Raw genomic sequence first — 22,745 nt, 5'->3', positions numbered from 1 at the left:
TGATTACTACATGCTCACAAACAAACAGACCAGGAACTACTTGACAAAAATATTTTGCAAATAATTTCCCATGCAAACACACAAACACAATGCTATCATGGCTTAATTTTTAGGGCAATCTCCTGTCAGATCTTGTCTATAGTTTCAATTTTCATGTCTTTGCAGATTTGCAAAATTGAACTTTGATTTTTTCTCTTTCCCTCTAACTTTGAATTGAAGACATAACTCAAAAGCTGAAATTAACTAATAATATAGATCCTTTTTTAGAGTGCTGCTCTCTAGGACTAGTCCTGGAGGCTAATATTGGCATTTATTTTTCTTGATTTTGGGAGACAAAAATCAGATAGATATTTGAATATTTTTCACATTAGTCTCTTCTACTGTAGTCTAACTGAAAAAACTACATACGGCCTAGAATTGGTAAATCTCTAGCTTTCTATAAACCATTCCCTACAAAATTAATCCAAAAATTTCCATGGATAGTCCAGTGCCCTAAGAATTTTATCTAAACTAATTTACTCAACACAAGGAAGATTATCTTAAGAATGTTTACAGTATTTTTCTTTGCTTGCTTTTACAACACCTACGTTTTCCCCTTTAAACCTTAGCTCTTGCAAAGTCTTTTTCTTTAAATAGGTTTTCAGAGAAAAAAGTATTCTGCCAATTTATATTCGTATCATATCTGAATTTGATTGATGCTTAGGTCAGAATAAAAAGCCCCAATATTGAATTCCATTATTTAAAATATTTCCCTCCACCAAAAAGTAATGGAGAGTAATTCAGCAATGCATGGACATTTTTTATAAAATAATTTACTTATATAATTTCATAATCTTCACATCTAGAGTTATCAAATATATTCAGAGCAAATGATTCACATAGCATAAGATATGTATAAAATTTCTCTTTTCAGTGATTGTTCCGTTTTCTAGTGCTCTTTCTGGCCGACAAGAGAATACAGCTTACTAATAAAGTAAAGCACTTCATATGACAAGAGTTGAATACCAGTATATTTCTTACTGAACTCAGTGATAACATATTGCCATTAGCTAGTTAGTGCTGAATTTGTTTCAGAATGAATAAGTGTGGGCCAACTTTTGAGAGAAAAAATATATTGTTTGTAAGGGACAACACATCTGAGTTATTTCTGTTCAGATTAAATATGATACAATCTTTTTATCAATTAATTGTTAGCAAGGAAAATGTTAGGCAGCACTATAAAGATATGTAGATATGTAGAAGATATGTAGAAGAATTGGTGAAATTTAATAAAAAGATCTATCCTAAGTGAGATGCAGAGAACTCTCTAGGAGACCAATGCCTTTGTGAAGCTATTTAGGACCTATTCAGAAATGTATTTAAGATTGTAAGAAAAGAGGTCATTTCTGCAAATGCAATAGATGCCATCAGCACTGAGTAGGTAACAGGTAGGCTGTTAAACTATAAAGTGTACCTCTTTTGTGCAAAGGCACAATGGCTCTGGCTCAGCAAGAGCTGTTATGCTAGTAAGCTCCAATGAACCATTAGTCAAATAATTTCAGATAACCTGCAGACATTTGACTGAGTATACTTTAATCCTAAATGTATTTGGAAAGGAGTGACACACAGGGAATCTGTTGGGCTGGATTCTGCATTTTATAGAGAAACATCTTGGGCTGTGGTGGGAGAACACACATTGAAATTTGTCTGAAATCATGTGATGTCCAAGATTTTCAGAAGCAACTAGTAATTTCAGGTAACAATTTTTGGATATTTAACTGAGGCATCTTAAAAGACACCTGATTTTCAGTGGGGTGGAGTACTCAGCACCTTCTGAAAATCAGGTCCCTTTAAGATATTAAGTTGGGTGCTGAAAATTTGAGGCATACACAATCACTATTCACTTTTGAAAAAGTTGGCCTGCTGTTGAGAAAAAACCTTCACTGTATCCTGTGTGTAGAATATTGAATTGTTTTGCTCTTTGGATAGAGTCATTTAGAAGTCTTTGTGCAGAAACGGCATATAATGTATAGCTCCTGTGTTTATCCATTCTTATTTTTTCTTTAAGAAACAATTCACTTTTCAAGTCCAGCAAGAGCTGTTTACCATGACAGTTATACTCTGGCAAATCAATTCTGTAGTACATCAATTGAATTTATATTCTAGAGGAACTAAAAATTGATGGCAAAAAGCCTATTTATGAGAAATGGGTAAAGAGTCATTATGTATGTAAACCAGCTATCTGAGGATAACATTTATATCCCCTTTCTAAAGTAAGCGTTTAGTTTACATATCTTTAGACAGCTGTATTTGGAAAGGGTTACTATACTGAACATGGGGAAGGGGCAAGCTGAGGAATTACCTGAAATCCAATAGTAGTCTGCTTCACATTTAATACAGCCTGAACGTAAACTTAGGGTTGCCAAGTGTCCCTTTTTGACAGGAATGCTCAGTTGAAAAGGGATCCTGGCGACTCTGGTCAGCACCACTGACTGGGCCATTAGAAGTCCGGTCGGCAGCACAGCACGGGACCCAGGGGTATTGCAGGCTACCTACCTGCCTGGCTCCACGCAGCTCACGGAAGAGGCCACCATGTCCCTTTGGCCCCTCGGTGCATGAGTGGCCAGGAAGTGCTGCACATTGCCCCTGTCCGAGTGCTGGCTCCAATGGGAGCTTCGGGGAGGTGCCTGTGGGTGCAAGGGCAGAGCATGGAGCCTCCCTGGCTGCCCATGCACTATGGGGGCCACAAGGACCCAGTGGCCACTTCCTGGGAGCTGTGATAAGTGTCATCAGGAGCCTGCACCCCGAACTCCCCTCCCACACCCCAACTCCCTGCTCCAGCCTGAAGTGGGGTGGGGCTGGGGATGAGGAGCTCAGGGCTGGGGCAGAGGGTTGGAGAACAGGGGTGTGAGGGATTCGGCTGGGGTTACGGGCTCCAGGGTGGGGCCAGGGATGAGGAGCTCAGGGCTGGGGCAGTGGGTTGGAGTGCAGGGGTGTGAAGGCTCTGGATGGGGTGCAGGCTCTGGGGTGGGGCTTGGGATGAAGGCACTGGAGTACAGGAGGGTGCTCTGGGACTATGGTGGGGAGAGAGGACCTTCCCTGGCCTTGCCAGGTGCCTAGGTGGGTTCCCTGAACACCTGCATGACACTAAATAGGCTGCTGCACGGTTGCGCAGCTTACAGGGAACTTAGTCTGCGGGACCCCACTTGTTATGCTCTTCCAGTATGACTGTGAACCACTGATAACTACTCTCTAGGAACGGTTTTCCAACCAGCATTGTACCCATCTTAAAGTAGCTCCATCTAGGCTGTATTTCCCTAGTTTGTTTATGAGAAGGTCATGTGAGAGAGAATCAAAAGCTTTACTAAAATCAAGATAAACCACATCTACCACTTCCCCCTTATCCACAAGGCTTGTTACCCTGTCAAAGAAAGCTATCAGCTTGGTTTGACATGATTTGTTCTTGACAAATCCATGCTGACTGTTACCTATCACCTTATTATCTTCTAGATGTTTCCAAATAGATTGCTTAATTATGAGTGGACAAATCTGGGTCCATGAATTAACTGTCCTACTGCATATAATATAGTTATAATATAGTTACTTCTCAGTCAAAATATTCCTCAGTTACAATACCACTTGAGGCTGTAATTCTGAAAACACTTACCACCAGACATAGAATTTACTAATAGAGGTAGGCAAGTAACTGGGTTTTTTGTTTGTTTGTTTGCTACCAGATCTGAAAAATTGGAAAACAATTTTGGGTTGCATGATTTATTTTGTTTAGATTTTAGGCATTTTTAATCATTTGTTTTTTATAAAAGGAAATTTGGAAATGAAGGGCTGGGCTCTCAAGCTTGACTATGTCTGCCATGATGCACTATGGCCAGAAACTCCTGCACTGTCTCCTCTCTCCAAAAGTAGAGACCATTGCTTCTCATGGGTGATAGTCTGATTATGGAGCCCAGATTATAGGAGAGAATGGGAGCATACGGCATCTGAACTACAACTCCCATGAGGCACCACGGCAGCATTTCTGAATGTAAATGTTTTGGTTTTCTGATTAAACTTTTGGTTTTCAAATTTTCACCTAAAAGATTAATTTTACTCTGGAAAACCTCTTGGCTCCCATTTTCATATCATTTAAAGTAATGGTTCAGAAGAAACTGGACACCATCTTGGTGGTATCTTAAACAGAATTAAAACAAAATTACTGATTTATACACTTTCACTCATTTCAGTATCAGCTTTCTTGTGAATGAGACCAAAAACATGGAAAATGTCCTATTCCTAGTCCAGAATTTTCATAAATATATAGCTATTAAAAACAGAGGAATGTTACTAATGTTGGGAGCTCCCCAGCTCAGAGAAATCTTGTCCATACCTATTCCAACAGTTATCTGAGCAATGTATGCCCTGTACCCAGTGGTGAGCTGGAGCTGGTTCACACTGGTTCACTGGAACCGGTTCTTAAATTTAGAAGCCCTTTTAGAACCGGTTGTCCCTCGTGGGACAACCGGTTCTAAAAGGGCTTCTAAATTTAACAACTGGCCAAAACTGGTGCCCTAGGCGTCGACTCCATGAGTGCTCCAGGGAGCACCCACAGGGAAAATTTGGTGGGCGCAGAGCACCCACCAGCAGCTCCCCACCCTGCCCCGCCCCATGTCCAGCCCCAGCTCACCTCCGCTCCCCCTCCGTCACCTCTCCTGAATGTGCCGCCCCACTCTGCTTCTCCACCCGCTGGTTTCCTGTGAACCAGCTGTTCGCGCGGGAAGCCTGGGAGGGTTGAGAAACAAGCGGCAACTTTGCGCTCAGGCCCAGTGAGGTGGAAGTGAGCTGGGGCACGAGGAGGGCCGCCCGCGCCGCATCAGGTAACCCAGAGGGTGTGCAGGGGAACAGCTCCTCGCCCCAGCTCACCTCTGCCTCCCTGGGTCTGAGCGTGAAGCCGCCACCTGCTTCTCAGCCCTCCCAGGCTTCCCGCACGAACAGCTGATTCACAGGAAACCGGGGCGGCGCATTCAGGGGAGGAGGCGGAGCAGAGGTGACCTGAGGCCGGGCGCGGGGCAGAGACCTGCCAAGCACCCACCAAATTTTCCCTGTGGGTGCTCCAGCCCTGGAACACCCACGGAGTTGGTGCCTAAGGCGCCACTTCTCATGTGATCAGTGAGAGGAGTGGCCGTTCTCCCTGCTCCCCCCCTAGCTATGCCACCCTGCCCCTAGGAGCCAGAGGGACCTGCCAGATGCTCCCTGGGAGCTGCCCCAGGTACGCACCGCCGGGACTCCCCACCTCACCCCCCAGCAGGTCCCTCTGGCTCTTAGGGGCGGGGTGGGCACCCACTAAGGTGTCCCATGAGATCCTCCTGCCCGGTTCTGGGGGCAGTCAGGGGACGGGGAAGGGGGTGGATGGGGCAGGGGTCCCAAGTGTGTATGTGTCAAGGAACACGGGGAGGGAGGGTTTGATTGGGCAGGAGTCCCAGGGGGCAGGGATGGGCCACAACCCCGTTGTGGGGTGAGGAGGGAACTGGTTGTTAAGATTTTGGCAGCTCATCACTGCCTCTACCAATGTAACAAATTTAATCTATGAGAACATAGACATTTCTTTTGTTTCTTACTTCCTTATGTGGAGTTTTCTACAAGGCTGGAGATCTACAAGGATCCAATAAGCTTTTTCCCAGTTAAAAATAAAAAAAAGAAAAAAAGAAAGCTAAACAAGAGATGCAAATGCCTGACTGGAAGAACACTTTAGCCCTTAGGAAAGTTTCTGGCAGTGCTATGTAAAATATCATATGCCTTTAGGGAAAAAAAACAACAAAAACTTTGTTTAAATCAGCCTTTAACTAGCATATTTTGGGAGCTTTACAAATTAGCCTCCTTTCCAAAAGGGGATTTTGTTGCAAAATGCCATTGTTTCAAATGATAAATTAATGTTACATGTCACTGAGTTAAGACATCAAGATGAAGAGATGAGGAGTTCTTGGATCATCAGAGCAAACTCAGGTATTATCTGTATCCAGAAACCTACAAGTCTGTATCTGCTGCTCTGGTTTTGCTGCATTTTGATGCCATGCGTCTGTGAATATTTCTGTCTGTGAAGATCCTCGTTAAGAGGAGATAAATATAAGGTCTTCTCCTCTTGGTCTTTGATCACCATTTCTCATGCAGAATCCAGAGATGCTTTTGGAACTTTGGACTGTGACCTGTAACTTAGACATTTATCCCTCCTTTCTGATAACATTTTATGTGAAGACAGGCAGCCCAATCCTCATCCGGTGTAAACTGTCATAGTTCCACTGAGATCAATGAAGCTACACTGAGTTACACCAGTTCAGGATCTGTCCCATTTGGTCCATTAACAATGCAGTATGTCAGCATCTCTTTTCCAGTGTATGAAGTGGTGCCAGGTTCTCTCAAATGTTACTACACCCAGAGAGATAGTGTTAGAATGACACTCTGTACCTCAAAATAAATCCCTGTAACCCCCATATGCACCACTTTTATATGGTTATAGTTTGTACAACACATTCCTTGTGAGGTATCATTTGAAAACTCATGGACTACTGAACATCATTATCCTGTTAACACGTGTGTATCATCATTGTATTTGAAGTTATGAAATTTTGCTATATGTTTGTTACTGAAACATGTTGTGAGTCTGGGGAATGCCCACAAACTAACTCTTTAGAAATAACAAAAGAACTATAAACAAAGAACTTGCATGTCATCCTCAGAAATGGTGCAAGCCTCACATACACAAAAGGTGAGAGCAAGAAATCTACAATTCATCTGAGAGACATGTTGAATCTTACTTACTCAACAGACTCATTGTCTGCACCCCAGCAGCGTAGTGCGGAGGAGAGTATAAAATAAGAGACAGTGACATCATCAGTAGGCCTCTTCTTCCCCATTTCTACACAACAGGCAAGATTGCTTGGAAGACAAAGACCAATCAGTGAACTGTGGGGAAGGGGGATGATCCTAACTGGAAGGCTTTCCAGTTAGCATGAACAGCTGAAGGTTTTGGGTAAGAGAAATCCTTTTGCTTTCGAATCTTACTTAACATGGAAAAGTTTAGGGATTACCCTGCTATTTTGTCTTTTATTTCTTTTGTAACCAGATCTGACCCTTATGCCTAAACCACTTACAATCACTTAAAGTCTATCTTTCTATAGTTAATACACTTGTTCTAATGTTTTGTCTAAAACAGTGTAGTTGTTTGTAGTGTTTGGGAACTCTCTACTCAGGTTAAAAAATGGCTGGTGCATATCCATTACCCATTGGTGGAACGGTGAACTAACTAATGAGCTTGCATTGTTCAAGAGGGTCTTGAGCAGTGTAAGATGCATATTTATAAGGTGCAAGGCTGGAGCTGATGAGATTTGCAGATATCTCCCAGTATACAGTTCATGAGTGGCTGGGAGACCATTCCTATAACTTTGTTGGGTGTGCCTTCATATACTAATGGCAGTGTATCACCAAAGCGTGGAGGGTGTGCTTTTCACTAGCAGAGCAGCGTGAGAGATATCCTGAGCTAGAGAGTTAAGGAGGCACAGCAATTCCACAGTCCAGATTGTATGCTGGGGGACGTCACAGTAAGGCTGACAATACTGGAAAGCAAATATAACAGGAGTCAAATAAACAACAAGACAGACTTATGATTCTTTGCAAACTTACATTCGATATCTGGAGTATGAAAATATATGGATCTGAATTCTGTCAAGACTAACCTAGAATGTTTCCTTAAAACACTTCTGACAATCCATTTCATTTGAAACACTATTGCTATTCCAGACCTGGGATTCTGTGGAGTAGAGACTATCCATCATGCTGGAAGACATTCAATTGAGGGCTGTCAAGTGATTAAAAAAATTAATCACTATTAATGATGTGATGAAAAAATAACCACAATTAATTGCACAATTAATTGCACAATTATTCATGCTGTTAAACAATGATAGAATACCATTTATTTAAATATTTTGGATGTTTTCTATATTTTCAGATATATTGATTTCAATTACAACGCAGAATACAAAAGTGTACAGTGCTCACTTTGTTTTTATTTTTGATTACTAATATTTGAACTGTACTACAAGTACTGTAGTGCAATCTCTTTATCATGAAAGTCGAATTTACATATGTAGAATTATGTAGAAAAAAAACCCTTCATTCAAAAATAAAACAATGTAAAACTTTAGACCCTACAAGTCCAATCAGTCCTACTTCTTGTTCAGCCTATTGCTTAGACAAACAACTTCGTTTACATTTGCAGAAGATAAGGCTCCTTACTTCTTCTTTAAAATGTCACCTGAAAGTGAGAACAGGTGTAAGCAGAGCACAGTTGTAGCGAGCATTGCAAAATATTTACATTCCAGATGTGCTCAAGATTCATATGACCCTTCATGCTTCAACCACCATTCCAGAGGACATGCGTCCATGCTGATGACAGATTCTGCTCAATAACGATACAAAGCAGTGTGGACTGATGCAAGTTGATTTTCATCATCTGAGATAGATGCCACCAGCAGAACGCTGATTTTCTTTTTTGGTGGTTTGGGTTCTGTAGTTTCCGCATCAGAATGTTGCTCTTTTAAGATGTTTGAAAGCATGCTCCACACCTCATCCCTCTCAGATTTTGGTAGGCAGTTCAGATTCTTAAATCTTGGGTTGAGTGCTGTAGCTATCATTAGAAATTTCATATTGGTATCTTCTTTGCATTTCGTCAAATTTTCAGCGAAAGTGTTCTTAGAACGAACAATATGTGCTGGGTTGTCAAGGTTCCTTCCCCACTCTGAACTCTAGGGTGGATGTGGGGACCTGCATGAAAGACCCCCTAAGCTTATTCATACCAGCTTAGATTAAAAACTTCCTCAAGGTACAAACTTTGCCTTGTCCTTGAACCCTATGCTGCCACCGCCAAAACAAAGAACAGGGAAAGAGCTCACTTGGAGACATCTTCCCCCCAAAAATATCCTCAAAAATATTCCCCCCCAAAAATATTTTTTTTTAAAAAAATTAATAAATTTCAACTGGTATTCTATTGTTTAATGGTGCAATTAATCGTGATTAATTGTTTTAATCGCGAATACTTTTTTTTAGTTAATCACGTGTCTTAACTGCTCTAATTAAATGTCATGGTGGTTCTGTGATCTGCACAAAAGAGGACTCGAATAAGACCATTCAAATAAGTTTTACTTATAACCTAGGACAATATTTCAATACAAGGTTCCAGAGAAAAAAAAGTTAATACAGTAGCCCATTGACCTGACAAAACTATGATATTAATTACCAGATAAATGGTTTCCCATATCATGATTCCATGGGAACTGTACTGCTAATGTCATTTCCAGGCAAACAAGAGGGAACCAGAAATCTTGGATCTCAGTCCAGGAAAGTGCCAAAAACTTTGAACACCTAGAATTGCATACACAAGCCCCTTCACTTGATTATTTAATTTGCTATCCCCCATTCCTGGCTGCTTTGCTAATCCACTAAAGTACCTCATTCACAGTGCAAAAAAAATCAACACAAAAAAGGGATTTGAGGGATACGGGGATAATGGGACAGGAATTGAACCAGATCTGGTGAAAACTGTTCTCATTCACAGTGCTTATTCTAACACAGGAAACCTCAGTCAAATTAGTTTCTCCTACGTGCCTCTCCCATAAAACCAAGTCAACTTGTTTCTTGCTTCCACTTTCCAAGATCTTCTATAACTCCCAAAGGACACTTTTGAAGCTAGAGCTGGTCAAAAAGTTTTCAATGGAAGTTTTCCATCAGAAAATGCAGTCTTGTTGAAACCAAAACTTTTCACGTGAATGTGCCATTTTTGACAAAATTTTCAATGTAAGAAAGTCAAAACATTTTGTTTAAGCTTTCTCAATTTGATAATGCTGAAATAATTTGTTCAGATGTGGAAATAATTTTATTTCAATTTTATTATTTTGTTGTATTTCATTTTGGCTATTATAATAATAATTTGAACATACTATGCTTGTATGTTATTTAACATGTTATGTTATAATGTGTTGACCTCTTATAAACAAGATGTTTCAAACGTATCCAAATGAAACATTTTTGTGGCTTTGAACGCTACAGGAACAAACACTTTAAAAGTCCAGTAGGACACCATATCCTACTTAAGGGGAAAAAGGCTGGAGCTATCAAAGTCTAGGAACAAAGCATGTAGCCCATACTTACACAATAGGGGAACTCTATTCTGGGAAGGTGTGACTCTGAAAAAAAATTGGGGGTTGTGGTGGGTAATTATGACTGGATCCTGCACTATGGCTTTCCTCTCTTTCTCAGACCTATGGAGGCCCACATATAACCAGAATAAAAAGCTTGCAAAGGTAGCTTAAAGGGTGTATCTATACTTCAGTTAGACACTCGTGGCTGGCCCATGCCAGCTGACAACGCACAGGGCTTGGACTCAAGGGCTGTTTAACTGCGGTGTAGATGTTTGGGCTTGGGCTGCAGCCCAGGCTCTGGGATCCTCCCACCTGGGCTGCAGACTCAGCCCAAAACCTACACCGCAGTTAAAGGAGCCTTTTAGCTTGAGCCCCCAGAGCCCAAGTCAGCTGGCATGAGGCAGCCGCAGGTTTTTAATTGTAGTGTAGACATACCCAAAGTCTCCTTTGCCCCAACCCTTCTGTCCTTGCACCTAGTGCAGGAACAGAGTAACTAAAATCAGTCATTTCATGCCATAGTGGATCACGGGAAATGGTAGTGAACTGCTGGCAGGGCAAATCCATATAATTCTACATTGAACAAATGAAGATTAGTAAGGATTTTCTGCCAACAGAAAAACAAAGTGAATAGGGCCAGTCAAATCAGACTCTGTTTAATTCCTGACATGTTAAATCATTACAGACCTGATTCTCAACTGTGCTTCTTTACAACTAGCCCTAATATTTTGAGCATTCATTTAGAAAAAATCCAGTTCAAAAGAAAGAGAAGGTTTAGGAGGGAATCAAAAGCAAATGGGTTGGTGCAGTTTCTAATTTATGCTTAACACTCAGCAGATTGAAAGTTAAGCAGGAAGAATTTCGCTTCCAAATGATCAATCAAAAATCACCTGCTAAATTTAAAGAGACAGAAGTTGTGAATACAAGACATAACAGTTCATCCTGGGAGAAATTTACCCTCTGGTATTTATAGTGTCAAACAGTTACAGTAACATCTTTATTTTGTCCTGAAAGCTTTAATAGAGTCTGATGCTCTATTAACTTGCTGATTTATTCAAGGAACATCACCTTCCATTCACAGAAGGGGAAGCTCAATTGCAGTCCACCAAAGAAAAAACTCGAAGGGAAAGTAACTATCCTAAAAGTTACTCAATGGCTTTGAATGGAGAATGTTGCTTAAATAAAAAATGAAGTCATGGTGGTTGGGCAAGATTGTGCTTTGCCAACAGATTTAAAAAAAATCAAATATAATGTGTGATTTAGGCAGAGGCCCATGTTGGTGGCTAGTACTGAGCCAGATCACCCAGGTCGAACTAGTATGACTTCCCAGTTAGTAGGCAGAATACACACTTTGGATGATACTGCAGCCTGTTCTCCCTGCTATGTTTGACCAGGTTCATAGACCAGTATGGGGGGAGAGTAGCACCATTTCCCTGCCATCACCACACCCTTCCCACCTGACTCTAGAGTGACTTGTGGCCCTCAGGAGCTGTGCCTACTTTCACTGCTGTACAGGGACTGTTATCTTACCTGATTCTGGTGCAAGGGGATGGAAGGCCTCTTGGTCCTTACTCCCATATCCTGTACAGACAAAAGCTGAGGCCAGACCTCTGAGTGATGCAGTTAAACTTATCTAACCCTTGGTATAGAGAGCATTAGGTTGACAGGAGAATTATCCTGCAGACCTAGCTACTGCATCTGGGGGGTTGGAATACCTACGGCAACAGCATAGGTAGTGTCTACACTGAAGCACTACAGTGGTGCAGCTGCAGTGGTTCAACTATGCGGCTGTAGTGTTTTCAGAGTAGACAAATCCTTAGTTTGAGGTAGCTTAATACTCCTTGGAGGAGCATACAGGATATCTCCTGATAGAGGAGAATTAAACTACTTTACTTCTGAATGACAGCATCCACACATGAGTTTAATGTGATTTAATGTAAGTACTTAATTGTTACAGCTTTAGTAAAAATTTTCTTAACTTTTCTGAGTGTCCCCATGTAGACAAACCTTTAATGTCTGAAAAAAAGTGCAATATTTACAGCTATGGAAGTTTATGTCTTCTGATGAACCAGAAAAGTTAAAGCATGATCAACAACTATCTTAAACTCCCCATTGTGTCAGACTCTTTGAGGGACCATTCCCCAGGGTGGTTAGGTCACTCTACATACACAATAAATCCCTGGCATCTTTGCTGAGTTCTCCAACAGGGGTGCCTAGTATTGTCAGTTGTTATAGCGGTTTTTGTGAGGTTATCAGCAGAAAAAAAAAAAACCAGGAACCGGACAAATACCATCAACTAGTTTAAGAGTGATTACAGATCAGATAATAACATCTTTCAGTCTCTGCTTAGAACGGACAATGTTCCTTGGCCCACATCCATGCTAGTGACCCATTAAGTAAAAGGCTCTGTATCCCATTGTCAAATCCTTGAGCCAGCTGTCAAGAAAACGCAAACACACAAAGCCCACATGTATTTTTTGTTTTAGGTTTTGAGACAGATATTCGAATTTCTGCATGGTTCTGTACTGCGTTCATTCATGCTCCAGCTTAGGTGGCACCAGTAAAGAATAAAAAGTTAGAGGAGGAAACAAAGAACAAAATAATAATATGAAAAAGGAAACAGTCCAAGCAATTTAGGATAAGCATCCAAAGCTTTGTTTTTTACATCAGTTTAAATCCACGAGTCACTGTCAACCACTAAATCGAATAACCAGTCCACATGTTGCTTCATATTTACACGTATATTTACGTGCATGTCCTTAAAAAAATTCTCTGTATTTTTCTCTGATAAGTTAATGGGTATATTCCCTTTCTTTATTTTTTAAAATTAGGTTTCTATGATAAAGAATGTTAACTGAAGGCAGATCATGCTGGGAATTCAGCCAACATCAGATTACTGCTTTATACATAGTTTTAACACTGTAAAAGAATAATCATCACCAGTATATAGTGCCAAGAAAGGGGAAGAGGAGGCAGAGGGAAGTAAGGAAAGGCTTTCAGCAATTCAATATACTATAATAAATATAGGTCTAATACAATAATAATATAATAAAATAGGACTAATGCTAGAACATTAAAAGATTGATGAAAAAAAGAGACAAAAGAGATGGCGGCTCTCAAATATTGACGTAAGAGGACAAGGAGGATGAGGCTTGTGCAGAACAAATAACAGAAAGAGCCACAACACAAGACTTGGTAGTAACAAGGGACTTTAACTACCCAGACATCAGTTGGAAATGTAGTTTGGCAAAATACAAAGTTCTTGGAATGTGTTGGGGACAACTTTTTGTTTCAGAAAGTGGAGGAAGTAACCAGGACAGTTATTTTAGACTTCATTCTGACCAAGAGGGAGGAATTCATTGCATTTCTGAAGGTGAAAAGCAATTGGGCTGAAAGTGATCGTGAAATGATAGATGTCATGATTCTAAGGAAAGGAAGGAGTCAGAGAAGCAGAATAAGGACCATGGACTTCAAAAAAGCCAACTTTACCGAACTCCTAAAACTGGTAGCTAAAGTCTGATAGGAAGAAAATTTGAGGGATAAAGGAGTTCAGGAGAGTTGGCAGTTGCTCAAGGAGATACTATTAAAGGCACCACTGCAAACGATCCTGATGCAAAGGAAAGACAGAAAGAATAGTAAGAGGCCAATATGGCTTCATCACGAGCTCTTTAATGACCTGAAAATCAAAAAGGAATGCTATATAAAAATGGAAACATGGAGGAATTGCTAAGGAGGAGTACAAAAAATTAAGAGAAGCACATAGGCCCAAAATCTGACAGGCTAAGTCATGAAGTGACTTAACACCTTTCAAGGGACATAAAATGCAATAAGAAGTTCTTTAAATACATTAAGATCAATAGAAAGACGAAGAAAAGTATAGGTCTTCAATTTAGCAGGGAAGGAGAGCTAATAACTGACATGAAGAAGGCTGAGGTGTTTAATGCCTATTTTGCTTCATTCTTCACTAAAAAGGTTAATGGTGGCCAGATAACACTATTAATATTAACATGGGGAAAGGAGTACAACCTAAAAGAGAGAAAGATCAGGTTAAAATATTTAGATAAGTTAGATGTATCTGACTCAACAGGGCCTGATGAAATTCATCATAGGGAACATAAGCAACTAGCTGAAACAATCTTGGAATTGTTACTAGTTATCTTCAAGAATTATTGGAAAATGGGTAAGGTTCCAGAGAACTGAAGAAGGGAAAACATAGTACCTATCTTTAAAGAGGGGACCAAAGAGTACCCAGGGAATTATAGACCAGCACTTTGGCGGACAAGATTAGAAGTCAAAACAACCTTGACAAATTGGACAATTGGTGTGGATTCGACAAGATGAAATTCAATAAAGATAAGTACAAAGTACTTCACTTGGGAAGAAAAAATAAAATGCACAACCACAAAATGGGGAATAACTTGATAGTACTGCCGAAAAGGGCCTGGTGGTTACAGTGGATCACAAGTTACATCTGAATCAACAATGTGATGAATTTGTGAAAAAGGCTAATAACGTCATCTTAACAGAAGTGTTGTATATAAGATATGGGAGGTAACTGTCCTGCTGTACTTGACACTGGTGAAGCCTCAGCAGGAGTACTGTGTTCAGTTCTGGTCACCACATCTTAGGAAACGTGAACAAATTGGAAAAAGACCAGAGGAGAGCAGAGAAATGATAAAACAGTGGTGGGCAACCTGCGGCCCATCAGGGTACTGGCCGCCGCTTCCCAAAGCTCCCATTGACCGGCAACGGTGAACCGCGGCCACTGGGAGCTGCAGGGGGCCATGCCTGCAGACAGTCAACATCAGTAAAATGTCTTGCGGCCCACAATCAGATTACCCTTCAGGTCGCCCACCACTGCGATAAAAGGTTTAGAAAACTTGACCTATAAGAAGTGGCGGATTATCAAATGAACCCAGAGCCTTGGCAGAAGCGGCAGGGTGCCAGACGAAGCCCCAGCACCCCAACCGGGGCCTCGGAAGAAATGTCAGGTGGGTGGGATAGGGAAGCCTCAGCGCCCCAACCATAATCCTCTGGGCGGGCGGGAAGGGCGGCAGATGGCAAAAAGCCCCAGTGCTTGGACCATGGCTGTGGTCCCAGGACTGGAGGAGCTCCCTGCTGTGGCCCTGGGGACGTGGAGGGGGGACAGAGTTTCTCTTGTCTTGGGGTAGCAGGATGCAGGGCAAAAAGGAGCAAATGTGTTGCAGGGCTGGAGCGGGAGCGAGGAAGAATTTGGCTGGACCATGGGTTGAACAGGGCTGGGGCCACGGGAGAAGGGGCAGAATGGGATGGGGCCACGGGTGGGGTTTCAGGTAAAAGGGGTGAGAAGGGCCGTCCCCCACTTGCTCGGGCTCAGGACCTCAGGAAACCTTAATCTGCCTCTGCCTATGAGGAAAGGTTTAAAGTATTGGGTGTGATGCTGTATGGAATACGTGGGACACTTTATGATATTGTTGATACTAATATTATATCATTGCAAGGAATCTGACCAGATATGCCATGTGTACCTGCGAAAATGTTATAATTTGCCAAGTATGATAATGTTGTTTATATGTTTGTACCACCTTTGTATTATGAGTTATAGATATGTATGGTATATCTGTATTTCCAAACTTGTGCTGTGTTTCTGGGTGACAGCCCTAGACAGATTGGCATCAGCATTGCCTAGCCTATTTGATGGCCCATCAAGTGTCATCATGTGTACAATGAACTCATTGAAAGGAACTAGGGGATACACCTTATGAGTCAGCAAGGCATGTGGTATGCTTATAGACAGAACTCAAAGACTTTTCTATGCCATGTGCTGTGAAACTTGTCTTTGGGACACAGGTCGTACAAGCCACATAGCAAAACAACATAAAAGGCAGCTACATTATCTCCATTTTGTCTTCATTCCTGCTTCTTACCTCTGGAAGGTAAGCTTTCAAATGAAGCTCTGAACAAAGGACTGAATGATCAGCAAACTCACCAATACTGCTAAGAACCTGATAAATAGACTTTGACAGTTTCTGTGTGTGACTGCTTCTTGTTATTTCTTTTTTTCTTTATAATAAACCTTTAGTTTTAGACACTAAAGGATTGGCTGGCAGTGTGGTATTTTGGGTAAGACCAACCTAATATTGACCTGGCAATGTGGCTGGCCCTTTGGGTTTCAGAAGCTGTATAATGAGCAGAGGTTTTTAAACAACTTCTCACTTTACTGGACCTAGGTGCTGATTGAGAGCCAGCGAACTGGAATGCAATAAGGGAGCTGTGCGATTTCTTTTTTTGACTTCTTAATAACCAGTGTGGGAGATCAGAAGTACAGTTTGTGACTGGTTGGTGAGTCAAACTTCAGGTTACCCACCAGATTTTGGGAGAATCTGCTCTCCTTTTGCAGCCTGCCCTGGCCTTGGCATTTTCAGTGAGGGCTACCCCAGGCACCCCTGATCACATTGGGCATATTTAGTTTTGAGAAAAGATGACTGGGGAGGATTTAATAATAATCTTTAATATGTTAAGGGCTGTTATAAAGAGGACTGTGATCAATTGGTCTCCCTGTCCACTGAATAAGGGTAGTTAAGCTCTGGACTAGGCTTCCAAAGGAGGTTGTAGAATCCCCCATCACTGGAGGTTTTTAAAAACAGGTTGGACAGACATCTGTCAGGGCTGGTCTAGGTTTCCTTGGTCCTGCCTCAGCTCTGGGGGATGGATTTGATGACCTCCCAGGGTCCCTTCCACCTCCACATTTTTATGATTCTGTGTGACAGTATGAATAAATATGATATTAAATAGATATGGACAAGCAGTGTCTGGGAAATCTTAACCAATGAACAGTTGTAGAATTCAAATCTTCCCAGCAGGGGTGAAACTTTTGAACCTCATAATACTGAGATATAGTAGCGGGTAAGTGTGATTGGAGCAAGATGTCAGTTGTAGTGCTAGTATGTGGGAAGGATAAGATTGGGAAGGATTAGACTGGTGAGAGGCAGGGAGGGAAGACAGTAGAAAGTTATAGTAATGTATTTGAGAACTTGGAGTTTTGCAGAGAATGGGTAGGTTTTAGCAATGCAGTTACTATAGCAAGTACAGGAACAATACAGCCATGTTACAACTTACTGGATGCTGAAAGGATTGATGGCTAGCTTTCAGAGTTGAGTAGGGGAAAACATGAATGGAAAACCACCACACCTAAAACTTATATTTCTGTTTTATTGCTCTTCAGCATAATGGTTTTGAACTGCATGTTTTTACTTGCTACGGAATCTATTTTAAAATGTCTTACCATCACAAATACAGTTACCCATCAAATAAGTTGTTAGAAAATGAGCATTATCTATTTCAAGAAACTGGTTGGCCTATCACAGAAAATATTTTTTAATGAATATATGAGATTTCTATGGTAAGGATTGTTTTATATGCTTAAACTTGTGTGATAGCTATCACTGGCTCTGAACCATACCTTTCCCGTCCACATTACTGCATTTCTCCATTCTCCTTCATGATGGTTAGTTGTGACAATGTTTGCATGTTTATTTATTTTAACTTTTAATTTTATTGATCTTTTTTCACTTGCCAGTTTTCTCTCCCTCTAGCTGACAGCCTGTCCTCCTTCTTCCCACCCCTAAGTTTAAAAGCATTTCCTCTCTCAGGTATGGGGAACTACTGTATTATTTCAGACCTCACTATGTGAGAACAGCTGATGAATTTTCAAGGGAACCTCACTTTATAATTTTTTGGTTTACATTTTCTATTTTGCTTTTAAAGTGAATTTTATTAGTTGTAAAGGATTCCAGACTGTTGCCATTAGAAAGTGAAGCACATCATTTAATCAATAAAGAGGAATGATAGAAATGCAGCATGTTCAGATTGCATATGCACATTCACCGTGTGCCTCAAACACAACATGGTGGGAACAACTCTAGAAGTCATACAGCAGTTCATTCTCCTTGTTCATTTGTTCCTTGGCATCTCTACCAACAATGCCAACAACGGTGTCCGCTGTGTTGCACTTTTTCCATATGGACAACATGTCCACTTGAAAACTGAACTGAGAGCAACATGTCCACTTGAAAACTGAACTCATCTCATTCTACATAAGCCCCCAAAACAATTATCAGATAGTTCATCACCAACTTAGGACTGGCTCTGTATAGTGACCTAGTTGTGAAAGACTCCATCATATCCTATTACCAGTCCCATGAGCTAGCTAGTTTACAGTAGAGAGGGATTTTTGGTATAAAGGATGCTATAATTTTTTTTTCTTTTTTTTATATAACACTGTTACGGAAAACTTGCATTTTCTAGGGAATATAATTCTCAAATTATTTTTATTGTCACTTTTTTCTTTCCTCTTTTGAATACTCATTTGACCTAAATTCAGTTAGAGTAAACACGCCAGGGATCCACAACCTGGAGCAGACCAGGGTGCACATTCTAGTTTCCTGAACTGCAAGTCAGATTCAAGTCTGTCTATTCTTGAGTATCTGAGGCTGTCACACAATGTTACAAAAAAGGCTTCCAATAATAAACTACCTGTCCAAACACACTGTATTTCAGGAATAAGTATGGCTTGTTCCTAGTTTAGTTGCAATATAAGGCTCATCTAAAAATCAAATAGATGGGGCTTGATCCTGCAAACACTTATGCACATGGGTAACTTTTCTTCCAAGCATAATTATGTGTAGGATTGTCATAACAATTGTAAAAAAAAAAGATACTGCAGCTAAAATCCTTTTGCTTATCCTGTATGAAAGTTCTCTAAACAGATAAATGGAAAATTTATCTATAACAAGGGTTACTGTTCCCTGAAGACCAGTTGAAACTGTAAATATATTATTTACAATAATGGGTTGTGAAAAAGCAGAAACTATTACCAAACATTATAGAAGCTACATTTTCATCAGTACTTCATCTTTATAATTGTCTTGTTCCAAACAGTGAGATGCCCAAGTTAATGCCTCAGATACTTTTACTCTACTTATTCAAAATTATGCTTGTTCATAAAAGCAGTAGATCAGAATCCTAACAAGATTAATTAAACCCTCAATAATAAACACAGTGCACACAGAAATGTAATTGATAAAATTTCCATTTAGTATGCAGTTCTTTTCCACTGTTTTACAAACATGCACTATTATATCATTTTGAACAGTGGGTGATGTTCTTTTAGGATAGAAGTGTTGTTTCAGTATCAATTACACACTACCTTTCAGAATTCCAGATTCCTCTTAAATGCTAAACATTTGCACAGCAACTATCTACTTTAGTCTATACTGTAATTTAATAAAGTTCATGTTGTTCCCACAGCAGGGGAATTATCATTTATTCATGTTTGAACTATCAATTTATAATAGATTAGCAAATTTCTCTCAATGTGAAATGCAGTTATGTTTACAACCCCTTCCCCTCTTTTTTAACATTCTGGAATGAAAAATGGTTTTAATTAAATATACCTTGATAGGGAGCACTAAATCCAGGGTATCGGTGGTTGCTGTCCGTTACAAAATGCAGTCTGAGCCAGTTTTTGTTGCTGATAATTGGAGGGGGTATATTCATTCCAGATAACCTGAATTATAAAAGAGAAATGAAATAAAAATAATTAATGGAGGGGAGACAAAAAAAAAACATCAGTGCTGAAGACGTGGAGCTCCTTTGTTTTTGAAGTTTGATAAAAATCCTTAATTTTAAAGAGGAAAAAAAAAGCTTTCTTATAAACATGCTCATATTCAGATACTATATGTGTAACTCATTGAGACAATGAATATGCCTTTTTATTCCATGAATAAATATGACATGTAACTCATGAATGCTAAACCTATGACAAGTGTCTGGGTTTCCCTAACAACTGGAATCAAGAGGCACGTTCTGTATACTATCTGCATGAGGGGTATACTGTCTATCCAAGGTACTGTGTACCTTGTACTATAGTATCTGAACACCTCAAATCTTTAAGGTATTAATCCACATAACTCCCACAGTAAGAAAGTGTCCTATTATCCCCATTTTACAGATGGGGAACAGAAGCACCCAGGGCTGGATTTTTAAAAGTATGTAGGTGCCTACTGAGATACAGATATACTGCAAGTGAGATTTTCAAAAGCACTTAGGTGTCATTTGGGAGTTAGGCACCTAAATACTTTTGAAAATACCACCATGTGCCTGCCTGCATCTTTAGCCGCCTAAACACTTTTAAAAATACAGTGCAGAGAGACTAAGTGACATGCCCAACATCACACAGAAAGTTCATGGAACAGCAGAGAATTAGGCTAGTGCCCTAACTACTGGACCATGCTTTCTTCTTGACATTCTACATTATGTTTTGATTCATGCTCACAAGTCCCATTAATTACAATGAAAGTTATACATGAACTCCAGGTTGTTCATGTCGTGTTTATTCCTAAATGCACAGGTATTCCTCTGTTGGCCAGTATTTTGTTCCAGCCGAAGTTACCATCTTATATTCAGATACTCGCATTCGTCTTCCAATTCGAATACCTCTCTACTACTTGTATTGAAACTATTCAGGCTTTGTGTTTGGCAAAGTGAATATGATTCAATTTTAAATAGTCATGAAGTCTTAACTAGTAAATAGCTGCATGTGATACTTTGGAAGAAATGTATTTTGTAAGTTAAATATAACAACTAGAACAGGAATTTCTATTCTATGGGACATTTTGACTTTTTTTCTCCAATTCTAAATTTTAACAAAAAGCTGAAATTTTGAAGTTTGCCACAAAATGAAAATTCTGAAAATTTGTACTCAAGGGGATCAAAATATTTCATTTTGACTTTATCAGTTTGATTCATTTCATTTCATCTTCAATTTTATATTAAATCATTAAACATAATGTATTACATACAGGTAATAAATATATAATATAAAATAATATTGTTGTATAATATCAAATTCATAATTAATCAGAACTATAAAGTGAAAGTGAAATATTTCAACACTGTCAGAACAATTTTTTTTAAAATTTTCACATTTAAAATTGTGTTGATCCAGTTTCTTGTCCTCACAAGAGTATCCCTGAAGAGCTCCATTGGTTTGCCTTAGGGACAATCTTTATCATATTATAAAAGCAAAATAATCTCTGGTATATAATTACTGTGTTACTACACAGAGAACTGTAACAGAATTATTTCTTCCATAGCTGGCAAAAAAAGTATTATCTACTGATCCAAAGACAAAAAGTGTGTTAAGTTTTTACAATATTAACATTTTTTTGCAACACCCTATACCACTAAACTCATGTAAGCTATGCAGATCAAGGTAACATGTCTGATAAAATACATTTAAATTGCCAATTTAATGCTTTGGAAACATCATTTTGTCATCTTTTTTCTCTTTTTAACAATCTAGGCTGAGATCCGGGCATAACACAGCATGCACACTGCATTTATAACTTTGCTTGATAATCCTCTTTTTACACGGGTCAAGTGTCCCACTGATTTTTTATTAGATCGTTCAGCATTGTTTGATACGGTTGATCATAATGGGCTGTACACTAACCTGTGGAAGCTAACATATAGTTGGATCTGCTTGACAACAGATCCAGTCATTCCTTCAAAGGAAGACCCAGAGGACTGTGATTGACCATTATTCAGCGTCCTTGGAGTTTTCACATGTGCTGTTGTCCAAGAAGTCAATCTTCTTTTTTATGGAATGTGTCTGAGCATCTATTACAGTTAAATGTTGTGGATGTGAAATAGAAGCCTACTCTCCTTTTTCAATCCACCCACACCAAAGAAAGCCTGAGGGAACAGACAGGCTTTGTAGCATGAGCTGAAGCTCAACATTTTTCTCCCCCTAAACCCAATAGTAAAGATCATTGGAAGCTGCTCTGGAGGTGCTCAGGATAAATTGCTTGTGTCCCAGCCAATCTCATTTGTAAAGACAAAGCAGGAAGATGAGACAGAGTCAGTCTTTAAAATGAAGAGGTCCCATGCTGGAAGGTCATAATGAGTGGGGTCCTGCAGGGTTCAGTTCTGGGTCTGGTTCTGTTCAATATCTTCACCAATGATTTAGATGATGGCATACAGAGTACGTTTATAAAGTTTGTGGATGATGCCAAGATGGGAGGGGTTGCAAGTTCTTTGTAGGATAGGACTAAATTCAAAATGATCTGGACAAACTGGAGAAATGGTCTGAAATAAATAGGATGAAATTCAATAAGGACCTATGCAAAGTACTTCATTTAGCAAGAACAATCACTCACACACATACAAAATGGGAAATGACTGCCTAGGAAGGAGTACTGCTGAAAGAGACCTGGGGGTCATAGTGGACCACAAGCTAAATATGAGTCAACAGTGTAATGCTGTTGCAAAAAAAGCGAACATCCTTCTGGGATGTATTAGCAGGAGTGTTGTAAGCAAGACATGAAAAGTAATTCTTCCAATCTTTTCTGTGCTGATTAGGCCTCAACTGGGTATCATATCCAGTTCTGGGCGTCACATTTTAGGAAGGATGTGGACAAACTGGAGAGAGTCCAAAGAAGAGGGACAAAACTTATTAGATGTCTAGAAACCATCACCTTTGAGGGAAGATTAAAAAAAATGGGTTTGTTTAGTCTGGAAAAGAGAAGACTGAGAGGGGAC

The 22,745-nt window shown here is 39.9% G+C and overlaps 1 protein-coding gene across 2 annotated transcripts in view; it reads right to left on the bottom strand.

Moving 5' to 3' along the window:
* Positions 1 to 22,745, bottom strand: part of CSMD3 (CUB and Sushi multiple domains 3) — a 1,240,207-nt gene that overhangs the window by 771,430 nt on the left and 446,032 nt on the right. For both annotated transcript variants that reach the window (XM_084620231.1, XM_084620232.1), the window contains exon 6: positions 19,598 to 19,710. In XM_084620231.1, the coding sequence (XP_084476357.1) occupies positions 19,598 to 19,710 (113 nt within the window). The remainder of the gene's footprint in view (positions 1 to 19,597; positions 19,711 to 22,745) is intronic.

The sequence above is a fragment of the Lepidochelys olivacea genome, assembly GCF_965140295.1.
Source record: "Lepidochelys olivacea isolate rLepOli2 genome assembly, chromosome: 2".
In the NCBI taxonomy this organism is placed as follows: domain Eukaryota; kingdom Metazoa; phylum Chordata; order Testudines; family Cheloniidae; genus Lepidochelys; species Lepidochelys olivacea.
The sequence above is the reverse complement of the archived record's forward strand: the minus strand, read 5'-3'. Positions and strand labels throughout refer to the sequence as shown.